We start from the raw sequence: 15,956 nt of genomic DNA, 5'->3' as shown, positions 1-15,956 counted from the left end.
ATGTGACGTATATTTTCTTGTTTGATTTACATTAAAATATGAATGTTTGAAACTACGATTTTTACAACTTAAATCAGTACGTCGAATACGCATTACCTAGCACTATATAGACTAGAGGTGGGCATAAACCAGACTTGGTCAGAGGCCAAGTGAATTTTTTATTTAACACCGAGGGCGCACCGAAACATTGATGTTTCCAGTGACCTTCCAAAAACCTCAAAGCACTGCTATTACACCACTTTATTTTTAATTAATGTTACTTTTTACATATGATCGGTGTCTGGCAGTAACAACAAGGTGTTTTCTAGCCAATGCTGCTTAGCGGGAGGGTTTTTAATTCATTTTTGCCGGCCGCAAATAGTCGCTGTCGTGTGATATATACCGATCAATCAACCCGTCATTTCATTCACCAATGATTGAATGAACGGATGAATGAACGAATGGTTAAAAGACTGAGAATCAGCAACTCAATGAATGGATCAATACATGCATAAATGAATCAATGAATGAAATTACCAGTCAAACAACAAATCAATTAATCAATCAATCAATCAATCACTAAATAAATTTCGTGTGCTGTAAATGATGGAAATTGAAACAACAATCGTTTCAAAAGTACACAGGGGCCTAATCAAAGAATATAGAAAGAATAATTAGTACGGATTTTAATGTAATCCACCTAAATTTGTTGTGCCAAAATGGATTTTATTGGCTAACTTTGTCATGTTTTAATTTCTTTTCATTCTTATACAATAAATAAAATAGAATAGAACATATATCCCAGGTCACAGCTTGGAGGACCAACCATATGCAGGGCACAACAATGCAAACAACAAAAAATACAGAAACCGTTTAAAATAAGTCAGTAAACTATTAATTACAGATAAAATTTAATAATAATTTATATTAGACAGCAATTTTCCGATTTTCCGGGGTTGAAACGCGCATTCCAAATTGAATAACTACATACTATTGCAATTTCACTAATTTTTCTATTTATTTTTTTTCATTTTATTTTTATTAACACAAATTATATCTTGAAAGTGTGCTGAATTAAAAAGAGGGAAAGTGTAATTTTTTTAAATCCATGTCATCAGCCACCATTTTGTATTTCAAGATAGCCGACGCAACATTCACCATTTTGCAAAATGGTACAGCCCTGGGTACAAAGTACGGTACACAGCTTATTTATCTTTCTTTAAAAATCAGGAACATATGAGAAGACCACTGTTTCAATGATGTAAGTTACTTATTTAATCTGTGTTTTCATAATTATTGTGTCAAATTTATAAATAATGCTTTGTGTATTTTCCCTACTGCCAAAAGATGTAGCTTATCATTGTCTTTAAATCTAGAATTTGAGAAATACTGGTTCTCGTCTCTGTTTTTTCTTTTTTCTTTTTTTGACAGGCTAGTTAGATGCCAAAACAATTAAAGCACATGTTAATCATGATTTTGGTTTGGTTCTCTCCACCAATCTGTTTTTTGTTTTACTTTTATGTTTGTTTTTTTTTATAGTTAATTTTGGGTAGTCTGTTCTGTTTTTTTTTCTCAGTTCTTTGAATCTCTTTCGTTATTCCGCTTTTTCATTACGTTCACCTTGCATTTTGTTTTACCTGGGTGGCGCTTACAGACCTTTTTTATTTTTGCCTTATAAATCAACCTAATATTATTATCATAATCCTCATAATTATCATACTAATTCATTATTTCGTTTCTTGTTAAAGGGGTAGACGGTCCAGTATAATTCGACTCTTCTCCTCTGCTATTCTCTTTACGGGAGTTGTTACAATAATGCTTGTATATATCTCAAGTTCAAATCAAAAACTAGCTAAACACTTCACTTCTAAAGTTTACCATGTGTAAGTATACAAAATTATATACTTCATTCATACACATAATTATAATTACCGAGTCCCCTGTCGTTAAATGGATGTGCCTCGTATGACAGTGATTAAATTTACTGATTGGCACTGAAATAAGAAAACAATATTTTTATTTTATCCATTTTGCAAAATGGTACAGCCCTAAAGTACAAGGTACATTGTTTTTGATAAATGTGTTTGACTACCTTGAATACACACACACACAAACACACACCCACACACACAAACACACACATATATATATATATTTTTATATATACAGGCCATCGCCAATTTGCGTCAGCGTGATGACATTATCATCAAACCAGCTGATAAAGGCTGATAAAGGCCACTGTCGTAATGGACATTAAATTCTATGAAGAGGAGTCCTTAAGACAACTGAACAATCCTCTTCACTATCGGAAGCTCACAGAGGACCCCACTCCGGAAATTTCTAATGAAGTGGAAAAATCTGTATTAAAGATGGTTAAAAAAGGTTCCATCGATTCCAAAATAATTGGACCCCATCTCATCCAGGTCAATCCGGCACCAGGACGCTTCTATGCCCTACCCAAAATCCACAAAGCAGGCCATCCAGGCAGACCCATTATTTCGGGCAACGGTACTGCTACAGAAAAAATCTCTGAATATGTGGATGATTTATTGAGACCATATGTTGTTGCTCTCCCCTCGTACATTCAGGACTCCACGGACTTTATCCGCAAAATTAACCAAATTTCAAATTTACCTAATAATACTGTTCTGGTGTTTCGTCATTATATACTAATATCCCTCAGGAAGAAGGTGATAATGCGTGCATTTCAAATTACAAGCAAATTCGGAGCAAAACCCCATCTAAATCACATCTCCGTGAACTTATCATGCTGATTCTGACCAAAGTCACAAGACAAGATGTGTATAAGAGACAGTATATACACTACTCCTAAATAACTCATAGGGTGAAAAATCCTTTGTGTACATTTCGCCTTAACGTCGTTAAAATTTCCCATTAGCGGTAGTATTTTCGCCTTAAGGTATTATTTCTAACCCTCTCCATTGTTAAGGTTTCCCCCTATGGTAAGTATAATTATAGTCAAACCAGCCACGTTGGCATTCTAAATCAATGTAGCCCTTTAGACGCACATAGAGAATAGTAGGGCGAATGTGAGCAGTTGGACCATTTTAAAATCACAGATTTGTATAACTGTTTTACGACATTCTTTATTAGATTCAGAAGCCCTATAGTGGCAAATCCAGCTTATGGGGTGGGGAAAGAGAGGGGTGGAAAGAGACCTTCACTCTTCCAAAGCCCTGCAGTGGCCAAATAAATCACTAAACCCTTGTGTGAAAGCATTTATTTAAGATAATAATAGATTGCAGAAACTCTTTTAGCGCTATCCTTGACAGAAATGTTGGTCTTTCACTGTATTTAGTGTTTAGTTGACGCTATTACTAGTGACCAAATGATTTTGTAAATACTTAATTATTATATTTAAATTATTGATATAGATTTCTGTTAAATTCTGTTAAAGGAGAGTATTTTAACAGTGATTCAGTTTCCTTTTGACAATCCTTGGCATTTTTATTTTTTTAATATTCATTTTGTGTCCATGTGTATTTTAACGTCATTTTATTGCCTAAATTGAATCAAATCAAATCAAAACAATATTGTAAACAAATTATTTTGTAGAAACTACTGGACGTTTAAACAGTTTAATGAGTCTGATAATTATAATTTCAACATTAGTTATTCAGCAACCGAAAAAGCGTACCGGTAAGTAGACATTTTAAACATGACAATATCTTTATTTTAGAACACTTTTTCATTTTGCGGACAAAAAACCTAGTTAAACTGGGTGATGTGATTAAACACGTATGGCGCTTCATTATTATCATCGATAAATAGCCACAATATTTAGAATTGAAAAAGGTGTTTAAAAATCACTTTTATCTTATATATAAACGTAGTTAGATCAATTGAAAGTGTACAAGTTTCCTAACCAACAAATTTACAGTATGTATTAACTAGAGGGCACTCAGATAGTGCATACCTCCGTTCACATCATAATTCTCCTCAGTATAAATTTTCCCTGCATTTTGTCCCCATAAAAATTAAAACAACAATGTAGAGTCCTTGGGATTTGAACCCGGGGGCTGGTATTGTGGAAAACACTCTTCAAAATTTAGTCACGTCTAAAACTTTGGTAAGGGAATATTGTGGCTAAGTTTGAGATATTTCTGATAAAAACTGTTTTAAAAAAAATTGTTTTTTGTTGATTGTGACCTTGACGTAGTACCCTTCAACATTCAAATACTTTGAGATATTTGGTCATGGAACATTGGGATCAAGTTTGACAAGTTTGTGATTAACCCGTATATGCTGTAGACAAATAATTTTTTTAAACACTTTTTCGTTGATTGTAACCTTGGCCTTTGACCCTGACCCTTTAAAATATAATCAGCTATAGATCTTAATAACGGTAATACGATTATAAAGTTGCAGTTTACAACGGTAATTTTAGACCTATTCGAATTTTATAATTAAACGTTGTTGCAACGTTTTGCTAACGTTATTTTCCTTATTAACTTGTTGCGTTTGCTGGGGTATGGCCACTGGCACGAGATGAAAATGATGATACTAGATTAAGTAAAGGCACGACAGGAGTTTTTGAATGTTGATTCGCTAAGCATTTAGACTAGAAAAAAAATCTGAAAAAAATGAGTTAGGGGGAGTGGAATGTTAGAAGCAATCCACATAGCCAGATATCCTAATTAATGCCTTCTGGTCACCCTAAGCCCTGTTGACACTTGATTTTACGTCTTGTATACAAATGACGGCCATTTTTCAAAATGGCCGCCAAATTTATCTAAAATGTGCATAAAATTGGAACTAAATAGGCTACAGATATGATGTTGGTTTCTAAACTCATCTAGACAGGCAACAAAGTAGACATATGAAAACTACTGTCACTCATGCTAGAATGGAACATAATTAAAAAAATAGGTGTTTATTTGTTTTAAATTAATCGCAAAATATACTTAAAAAGTACATAAAATAAGAACGAGTATATCAGCTACTAGTAGAGTTTTCTATGTAATCCAGACAGATTACTGTGCATAAATATATTTTATTGACTAATTTAATCATTTTTACTGAGCTGAATTAAAAAAAGTTAGGTGCCATTTTTTCCCAACGTCATCGGCCACCATTTTGAATTTCAAGATGGCTGACTCACCACATAAAACATGGTCATGATTGGTGTCAATGGAAAGTGAATTATACACTGATCATTTATTGTCATTACACCTAAACAATATAATAAATATTTACAGCGATATAGATCAATATATAAAGTCACAAGACACAAAAGGTCAAAAAATCAAACTTACCAAAAGTTGTCGTGTTTGGTATCATTTGAAAGCTCTGCCAATGATGAGTTATGTTTTATACATACGGTATATACATATTAGAAACTGTGTAGTTTTTCATATATTGTCATGTAAATCTAATTATGGCATACTGTATAAAAAAATAAACAGGACTCAGTTGCCTAATGTTCGTGCGCTCTCGGGGTGGGGGGTTTGTTCTCTTACTACTAACTAGCATTTTACTATCGAGTCTTAATCGTGCATAACGCATATGCTTTATGGGCCAAGTTCCAGTTCAAATGGGTCCTTGAGAGGCCACGGGGGCCGAGCCCTTCTTACTACTGTACTACCCATCACTCTATTAAAACGCCTTGTAACTTTTTCTATAATTTTCAAAAAAATCAAATAGAACAAAATCCCACAAACACACTCTTTGGCTGATATATTAGATGGGTTCAGTCCAACTACGACCCATCATTTTACTATGGAGGTTTGACCAGATATGTACACCTGTGTGCTTTCTGGGGAAATGCTTAGTTCCTCCGAGTCCAAATGAACCCCGGATAGGCCAGGGCCCCACTCTCACTTCATGGTGGCCAAGGCAAATACAGTATGTTGTGTTTTCTTAATTATTGATGATTCTACATACAGTAATATTGTAACTATAAACAATGGTACCGTTATGTTACGTGCTGTATTCCACACTAAATCAAAATGGAATATTCACTGCCTGTTATAAGATCCCAGTTTTAGTATTGCAGGGGTTCTGAAGGCTTTACAGTATAACCAATTCCCGTATTTCTGATAGATTGCTGATTAAAATGTAAAATATCTAATGTAAGATTTTAGATTCAGTACATTCTCAAATGTTATGTAAATCTCATATATTCCAAAATTACGTTATATTCATGCACCGAAGTAGAACGTTTAACTTAATAATTTTGATATGTTTTATGTTGAATGGTTTTTAATATTATTACAGTCTAATATATCCACAACATAAGGAAGTCCTCTCCTTTAAACTTTTAACCTACTAAACTTTGAGTATCTCAATATACATATATATTCCCTTAAATCAAGGAACTCCACTCGCTAAGTTAATATAGGGCTATATAGTATAGAGAATTTTGTCTGTCAATCTCAGATATCCGAATTTTAGGAAATTATGTTTGATATGTATATGTTTTATTTTGTAATACCATACACAAATGTACGGTATTATTTATTTACTAAAATAATATTTAATTTGTATACAATAAAATTTTATCACTGAGAGAACAGATAATTATGTCAAAATATTGTATATACATGGAGGCTTCATGATCAAAAGTTCTTGCCAAGATTTGGTAGGTTGGTCCATGGCGCGGCTGGGCTGCTGGGCCGCGGCTTGGTGCCTGGAATCGTAAATAGGCCGTGAAGCAAAATGTTTGCAGAACGCTGAGTTAGAGCATGTTAAAACAAAAAATAGGTACCTTTCTATATTCAATAATAGGCTCTTTTAGGCCTATCTATTTTCTTCCTCCATGATTACAGTAACACTTAAAATTCAGAGACGAACAAAAATTTACTTCCGCCATAATATATTGTACAGTAAAGCCTACGATTTCTGGATCACTTTTTGTTCAGGTCATCTAATAGGCTTGAAAATATCAATTTAAAGACGTTTGAGTAACAAAATTCATTGATTGTTTTTAATAAAGTGTCACTTTGATACCAAAAATTATGTTGCTCTGAAACATAATAAGGCCAATTTGAACAAAATGACCATCGTCCTTTAAGGTCCAATTGATGATGTTGCAGGCGTTTATCGGAATATCCGAATTATTAGTAGGCCTATAATGTTTTACTGTATACATTATTTTAATCGATTTCAACATGCTATGTATAATATTAATAATAGACCTACAATGATGGATAACCATGTATTTTATTCTTTATTTATTGATATGTTTAACAGGGGCGTACGGTGAAAAATCTAAGGGGGTTACTCCCCCTAACTTGATTTTTAGGCCTCTTTTTTTATTTTCTTCCTAGTCTAATTTGCCATACTGTGGCAAATCCAGCTTGCGGGGTTGGGGAAGAGAGGAGTAGAAAGAGACTCTCACTCTCCCAAAGTCCTCCAGCACCAAAATAAATCACTAAAGCCAACTAAAATAGTTGACGCTATTACTAGTGACCAAATGAGCTTACTGAGGGTGTAACACTTGGCAACCCACCCTTCCCCTAGCCTGGCCCGGAAACCATTGATTGCTAGGCCGTGTTATTTTGGAAAGTTTCAACGTAAGTTTCCCGCCTAATCTTATAATTTAATTAATTTTGATTTTGTAAATAATTAATTATTATATTTAAATTATTGATATAGATTTCTGTTAAATTCTATTAAAGGAGAGTATTTTAACTGTGATTCAATTTGCCTTTGACAATCCTTGGTATTCGTAATCTTTTAATATTTATTTCGTGTCTAATGTATTGTAACGTCATTTTATTGCCTAAATTTAATAAATCAAATCAAATCAAAATAATATTGTTATAAAATTATTTTTTAGAAACTACTCGACGTCTAAACAGTTTAATGAGTCTGATAATTACGACTTCAACATTAGTTATTCAGCAATCGAGAAAACGTAAGTAGACATTAAACATAGACAGATCTTTATTTTAGAACACTTTTGCGCACATACTATATTGCTCTTCAGTATCATACCTTCGATATATTGGCATTGAAAAAAGGCTTTCAAATCACTTTTATATTATATGTAAACGTAGTTAGATCAATTGAAGTGTACAAGTTCCGCTAACAAATTTATTTATTAATAACGTTGATAAGTTTATAATGTTGCAGTTTACAACGGTAATTGTAGACCTATTAGAATTTTATAAGTAACGTTGTTGCAACGTTGTGCTAACGTTGTTTTAGTAATTAACGTGTTGCGTTTGCTGGGCTATGGCCACTGGCACGAGATGAAAATTATGGTACTAGATAAAGTAATGACACGACAGGAGTGCTTGATTGTTGGTTCACTATGCATTAATTGATTAGCAATTATACTTTTAGATTGTATTCGTTGAGACGTCTTCTTCCACACAAACTTGTCATTTTGATTGAAAACCAAACAGTGAAACAAAAAAAGACACTAAAAACGAAACAACGAAGGAAAGGAATGAAAAGGAGAAACAATGAAAAATCAAGAAATGACTTTAAAGCGCTGTCAATTACTTTGCTTCAAAATGCAAAATGGAGGAAAGTTCCAAAGCAATTGTCAACAGTTCCGAAAAAACTGTCTTGTGCAGTCATTGGAAATTCTGGCATCCTACTCAATAGCTCTTGTGGATCTGAAATCGATTCACATGAGTTTGTATTACGTTCAAACATCGCGCCAATTTTAGGCTTCGAAAAAGACGTTGGATACAAACACGACTTTTCTTCATTAAATCTTGAACTTTCACGGATCGCCACTTCTTGCTTCGAAAATTCATCAAAACCATGTTTAAACGAAATGCTAGATAGGTTCAAGGTGTATGATAAATCAGTAATCTGGCTTTCCAAACTTCAGACTAATATGTCGAAGGCAATTTATCTCAGAGTAATATCGCAGCTACATAAACACAATATATATCCAAAGATTGCATATCCTTTCAGGCCGATTGGAAGCCGTATTATAAGGTAATTATATTATTGATTATACTACACCTTAGCCAACTGGGCCATTTGAGTGGTCTTTCCGATTAAACTAATGCTTCACACTCACTTTACTACTGCAGTAGCAGTAGTATTAGTAATAAAAGTACGTACCGTATGTTAATAACCATCTGCTTTTTATGCAGGCTCTGGAACATAACAAGTCCGTCATCAGGTCTTTATCTTTATACTGTGGCAGCATCTTTATGCGATGATATCTCCTTGTATGGTTTCTATCCGTTTTACTCATCATCGGACGGTACACAATTAAAACATCATTATTATGAAAACACATCAATGGACTACGCAACACTACATCACATGCCGGAAGAATTCAAATTGTTCACGGTTTTACATAAATTTGGGTTCGTTCGATTGGTTTCAGGCAGATGTGCACAAGATAGTAGGTGATTGTAAGTTCTGGCTAAAATATTTTGAATGAAAAAAAATAATGTTTTATACAAATCTACAATTTTTGTAATGTACTATTAAGGAAATCAAGTATTTAATTAATTTTAAATGGTAGAAAAGTGAGTTTGCTTTCAAAATATCAAAAATTATTCACTGATGCCAAGCATTATAGTTAAAATGTATTCCCATTGTTCTAACATGCTTGTTAACAATATAAACCTCACGTCCAGACATATACCAGGTAAAAAGAACTTATTGTGTGATGCACTGTCTCGGTTTCATGTAAAAGAAAAGCTACTAAAAGAGAGCAACATGCGGCCGCATCCTCTACAAATTCCGTCACACCTGCTACGGGTGTCTATAAAACGAAGACTGAAGACCGAAGACCCAAAAACGAAGACCCCTATCTTTTCTCTTTCATTTTGATGATAATACACCAGGCTCTCACAAAATAAAAATTACGAAATTTTTTGGGAGTCTGTTTGTGAAATTTTCAATGGGTGTCTACAAAACGAAGACCGAAGACCAGAAAAACGAAGACCCACATTTTTTTTCTTTTAATTGTGATGAAAATAATGTTTTAAATCACTTCAAGCTATGTATATTTAGTACTCGTCTTTTGGTTAATCACAACTTAAATTTCATGTGCTATAAATTGATAAAAATAAAAGCAAGAATTATTTAAATTATACATAAAAGGTACCGTATTATACAGTGTTCGAATGAAGGACATGATAGCCCACCGTGTAGCATAGCTCTCAACGAATGTTGTCCTATATAGTATTTTGTGTAATATGTCACATTGCTCATTCTGGACTGCACCACCATGGCCGGAGCTAATTTTGGAATTTTCTGGAGACAGTCAGAGTAGGGGGCCTATATGCGACGCCATGAATTTTGTTTTCACAGAATTCACTTAGTAGGCCTTACCAAATATTAGGGCCTGGGGTATAGGCTAGTTTCTTGCTCGAGTGATCGAGAGATCAAAAGCTCTATTAAGCAGTTACGGTAGTTTCTTTATTATAATAATCAACCAGATGTGCAGTGATCTTGTTCTTCTGTGAAATAGACACATGCAAATTCATTGTAACACGGCAGTTATCTTTATTACAAAACGTCAAGGCACCTAAACTGTGAACTGCAAACCAAAACAATCACAGAAATAGCAAACAGGCCACTAATCTGTATAATGCACACACCATGCACCGAACTTGAATGAAGTGTATTACTCAAAGAATATCGGATCAAAAAGTACCAACTTCCTTAAGTTAGCTGAAATCTCTACATGTACTGTCTACTGTATTAGCTATCTATTGACAACAACTACTTTTTACATTTGAAGGTTGTAACTTTTTTTTTCGTGTACAATCACGCGTAGCCTATTCATTCTACACGTGCAAAATTTAATCCTTATTGATTAAATGAAAATAATTAACTCAATAACTAATATAGAATATGAATATTAAATTGGAAAAACCAATTGTAATATTCTACTGTTTTCCTAGGTTTCGAAAAAGCATTTCACGTATGAAATAAGCAATAACATTTTCTAAAAACTTGGACACTAAAAGGCGCAAATTATTAGACTAATATTCATTTAATTTTTGATATATACTTTAAAAAGTGTAATTTATGACTAGGGGGCGCTGTTAACATTAGTCCCAAATTCAAAGTATTTTCTACAGTCTAGGTCATTCGTGTGTCAAGTTTTATAATTTTATTGAAGAGTGCTTGATCGATTCGAACTGTATGCTTTAACCGCGCCGCTGAGCTAAAATCATTAATTATTCTTTACATTATTTTCTATCGCACAACGACAAGCAACTAACAATTTCGCGTACAATTTCGTGAAACAGACAGAAAAACAAAATACGCTTCATTGTATGCCTATGTTATATACGTGGATACTCTCGATATCTTTAATAACTAAATTGAAGAGACGATAACAAAGACTCTAGCTAGGTAACCACAAAGGCAAGAGCATTGCTTTCTTTTGGTGACGTAGCTTCACTCATTGGGGTACCGTCGTCAGTGTGAATATATCGTACTGAGAGAGAACAGGTTATCTGGAATTGAAAATTTAAAAATGATATTATATTGATTGGCCAAATTTTATTTCTAATTGAAACTTCCACTAATCTGGTAGGAATATTTAGTTCGGCTCTGTGCTGTTTATGGTGAATTTAGATGAAAAAAAAACACAACTTATGACAATTTAAAGGAGTTGATAAATGTGCTTAAATTAGTAATGAAAAATGTCGGAAAATGACAAAAATAAAAATGATAGATCGGGTGGTAATGTAAAAGGGTCAGTACGGTACATTACCACCTGATCTATCATTTTTATTTTTGTCATTTTTCCGACATTTATCATATGAGTTTAATACTAGGTTAGAGCCGAAATCCACTATGATAATATAATATTACACATAACAAAGCAACAAAACATAAATATACATATTAAAATTCAAAATAAATAAGTAAGGGTGAACAACAGCGAAGTATAAAGAAACAAAGTTTATGAAAATTCAATTTTAAAACAAAGTATAATCATCGATATTCTGCAAATTGAAGCAGGTCTTGTATGAACTGTTCACAGCTTTCTCCATCCAATCTGATCTTGTGCCTTAATATTTATAATAATAATAATAATAATGATAGTAATAATAATAATAATAAAATTAATGATAATAATAGGCCTATATGTATAAGTATATATATAAGCCTATATATATATATATATACAGTATATAATAATAATAATAATAATAATAATAATAATAATAGATGGAATTTATAATATGCCGGTGTGGCGCATTGACATGTCTGAGATATAGGCCGAGATAAATAAAACAAATAAATAAATAACGACTTAAAACACAAACATTTCTACCCTTCATTCTCTTCTGTCTAATTTTGTTTTGGGTACATCTCTCACTCTGCTAATCTCCTCATCTCCTCCACATTTAATAATTTCTCTCTCTCTCTCTCTTCTTATACCCCCCCTCTCTCTCTCTCTCTCTCTCCAAACTAACCTTTAAACATTCTTCTCTAAATCCACATTTCTAAATAATTTAACAGATATTCCATTTCTTTCTTTGAATAATTTTTTTTTATAACAAACAAAGCAAAAACCACACATACTACTGTATACAGAATTACAAAATCCGTAAAGTAAAACACTGGCAACGGTTTTACGGTAGGCCTATCAAAATTGCAGTATTTGAAATTTGTCCGTGCCAATTGAGTATTACGCCAGTCACTACGTTACATAGGTTTATCTCTCAGCAGAACTGAGTTGTCGAACGCTGACCGTATATACTCCATGACCGGCTTGATAACATCGAACTCGTTAACTCCCATGAATATATATGAATTTTTATTTTTTTTGACATATTTTTTAAACTTTCAAAGAATAATAAATTTGTGAATAGTTTACTTCTTAGATCGTCATAAATGTTGCAATTTAAAATAAAGCGAAACTCATCTTCGACTTCTCCAAAACGCTATGATTCAAATATCCAACTACATTAATTACTTATGTTTTGTTCTCTTTTGCGTAAAATTCTTATGTATTTATCCATCTTTCGTACGTTAATTTCGTTCAAGTTATTCAATCTTCTCCTATCCTTACTTTCCACTGAATCAACTTTATAGAGAGAATTCAAATAACAAAAAACATAACAGTAGCTTAATTTGGTTTAGTGCGTTCAATAGTTTATTTATTTAATTATATGATTTTAAAAAGAATATTTTGGCGGGCTTACCGTGGTACTGGTTGTCATGACACTCGCCAGTTGCTGTACACCCAGTGTTGCCCCTGTCGTACTCCCAGAGACGGATATCGCAAAGTCATTAAGAACAATTCCTCCAGCATACCAATTGACGTCGTATGTTATGTTCCTCTGGCATGGAACATTGAAGGTACAGACAAACTGGAATGCCCCAGCTTGTGGCTGAATAGGCCTATATTCCAAAAAAGGTGTAGGCCTACATGTGTCAGGTGGTGGATCGGCTGAAACATTAAATATACACAAATAATATAAAGTGTGTTTAACTGATCTACGAAATCATTATTATTCATTAAACCCCCAAATATATCATTGTTTGACATTAAGGTTATATCTAGCAATTTTCGCATTATATCGTCACCATCATGGAAGCGGTTTTACGCAGCAGGATCGGTTTGGTTTCCTAACTTCGACGTCTGGGATTCAATCCCTCGCTGTGCCTCTCGCTTGTGTGTGTCCTTGAGCAAGGCATTTTTCTATGCTTTGCTTCTCTCCACCCAAGAATATACATGAGTACTTGATGGGGTTGACTGCTACTGCGCCATGGCAAAATCAAATATAATGATGAAAACAGATTGTTTGTATTGATGGTGCCTTCTCTGAACCCCTAGAATGTACCCATGGAGTTCCACAAGGAAGCATATTAGGTCCGCTCCTCTTTAATTGTTACATTAATGATATGTCAATATGTATTAATAATGAATGTAAACTCTTATTATATGCAGATGACAGCGCCATTTTGTTAGCTCATCGTGACCCATTGTACCCATCGACTATGCTGCCTCTGCCTGGTATGTTGGTATAAGTGTTTCTCTAAAAAATAAACTACAAGTAACTCAAAATAAGATCGTAAGGTTTATTCTGGACCTCGCCCCAAGAGCACATATCGGACAGAAAGAACTTTCCTTACTTGGATATCTTAATATAAGTGATAGGGTAAAATTTCTTAGGCTGGTTTATGCTTTAAAATTTTCAATAATATGGATGCTCCTTATTTAGCTGATAATTTTATAAAGATTTCTCAACAACATTGTTATAGAACTAGAATTTGCAATGACAATTTTGTAATTCCAAATATTAAAGGCCTAGCTTCGAAAACGTTTTATTACAATACTATCAAAGACTGGAATGGTCTACCATCAAACATTAAGTGTATTAACAAACTAAACGAATTTAAACGTGCGGTAAAGACTCACCTTGGAAATGTGCAAAAACCATGATTTGTTTCTTGTTTTTTTATGAACTTACTTGATTGCTTATGGGACCCCATTGGAATTAAGCTGTTTTTCAGCTTTATGGGTTATCCTGGTACTTTATCATTGTTCTTTGTTCTTTGTGAATTTTTGAGTACCGAATAAACAAACAAACAAACAATAATAATAATAATAATAATAATAATAATAATAATAATTATAATAATAATAATAATAATATAATAACATATGGTGACCCAATGACAAGGTAAAACCATGGAGGAATTAGTTTAGCATGGTATCTTAATGGAAAGGCGCTATATAGATACAAAGTTTAAAAATAAAAAACAAATAAATCACCAATACCGTCAACATCATAGTCACCGTCAACACCATCAACAACACCACCATCGCCATCAGCAGCACTACCATCAACATTATCATCATCATAATCATTATTTTCCTTAACATGGCAGCCTAATATAAGTGATCTACATACGCCAAAAAGAAACTGTTAACAGAAAAAAAAAAATCATTCGCAGTATTTAATTTTAAGCTATTTTGGGACCCAACAACTGCAACTCACCCATACAATCAGGCGTGTAACCATTCGGAGACTTTGTTTTCGGTGGACAAGGTTCTTCTTTACCTGCAAAGCAAATTCACAATCAGAAAAAAGCGTTTAATCTCAAGTTGAAAAATTTTACCAAATTAAATCAACTTGTTTAGGAAATCACAATCAGTCGCAACAAATTAATTAAACAAGCTTTTAAACAGGAAGAAATACAATATTTTTATAAATTTTATTTTAAAAAAAAGTAGAGAAACGGTTTTGTGGAATACACTTTCAGATTCAACCAATAACCAATTTTGACTCTACTTCATGAAGTTATGTTATTGCCTGTCAACTTCATAGCATTCCTTTTTTTACAGTACCGGTAATTAATTTAAAGCCGAGGCCACTTCGCGACGACGGTCATCGGCCGACGCTATTCAGAAAACAACGCGACAAGTCTGCTATCAGCATACGACGTTTTTTTTGTCAGCAAGTGCTCAATGAGAGCTTAGCAGGGGTGATGCTAAGATTTGCCCGACGGGAGCTAGATATCCCGACGAGGAAATGGGTGGGAGGTGGGAGGGTTGTCCAATTCTTTGGTTTCAAAAGCTTACTTAATCGAGTTTAGAGTCTACTGATATGTAAAAAAATACATATAATTAATAATTGGCCGTCTCACCTCACATCCTATCCCCTTGAGCAGAGATAGATTTGTTGGTCGACGGTTTTACGACTGCCGTACAACACATGCCTACCATTATATTTTTTCCTCTTAACATTTATTAGATAATTTATTCAATAGATTTTATAAAATTGACATAGGCTATCATTTACCTGCGCAGAAGCCTTCGTTGCAATCCTGAGGCTGGAAAAGTTTGTAGACATAAAAGTTGTCGGCACAGTTCTTTACCTCAATTGTGTTCCTACCGATACAACAGTTGTCTTCTCCGTTGACACTTGCACTGGTACATACTGTCCTACATACAGCGCCTTCGTTAGAAGTCGGATGATCACCTATTAATACAAATATGCAGTTGGATGATCATGATGGTAGTATATATATATATATATATATATATATATATATATATA

General features: G+C 33.5%; 2 protein-coding genes across 3 annotated transcripts in view; one reads left to right on the top strand and one right to left on the bottom strand.

The window, feature by feature from the left end:
• The first annotated feature begins 805 nt into the window (after positions 1-805).
• LOC117101354 (CMP-N-acetylneuraminate-poly-alpha-2,8-sialyltransferase-like) lies at positions 806-10,010 on the top strand. Its single transcript, XM_033241328.1, has 6 exons — positions 806-1,240; positions 1,728-1,862; positions 3,556-3,639; positions 7,781-7,858; positions 8,290-8,898; positions 9,060-10,010. The coding sequence occupies exons 1-6, from the start codon at positions 1,236-1,238 to the stop codon at positions 9,322-9,324; spliced, it is 1,176 nt and encodes a 391-aa protein (XP_033097219.1). The 5' UTR covers positions 806-1,235; the 3' UTR covers positions 9,325-10,010.
• A 398-nt stretch (positions 10,011-10,408) lies between these two features.
• LOC117101353 (SCO-spondin-like) overlaps positions 10,409-15,956 on the bottom strand; it is a 13,262-nt gene continuing 7,714 nt past the window's right edge. For both annotated transcript variants that reach the window (XM_033241326.1, XM_033241327.1), the window contains exons 4-7: positions 15,699-15,878; positions 14,895-14,957; positions 13,092-13,339; positions 10,409-11,390 (exon numbers count right to left, since the gene is read on the bottom strand). In XM_033241326.1, coding sequence (XP_033097217.1) covers positions 11,283-11,390; positions 13,092-13,339; positions 14,895-14,957; positions 15,699-15,878 — 599 coding nt within the window. In that variant the 3' untranslated portion in view covers positions 10,409-11,282. The remainder of the gene's footprint in view (positions 11,391-13,091; positions 13,340-14,894; positions 14,958-15,698; positions 15,879-15,956) is intronic.

This window comes from Anneissia japonica, unplaced genomic scaffold, assembly GCF_011630105.1.
Source record: "Anneissia japonica isolate Jap-2015-1 unplaced genomic scaffold, ASM1163010v1 scaffold2293_len299155_cov175, whole genome shotgun sequence".
Taxonomy (NCBI): domain Eukaryota; kingdom Metazoa; phylum Echinodermata; class Crinoidea; order Comatulida; family Comatulidae; genus Anneissia; species Anneissia japonica.
The sequence above is the reverse complement of the archived record's forward strand: the minus strand, read 5'-3'. Positions and strand labels throughout refer to the sequence as shown.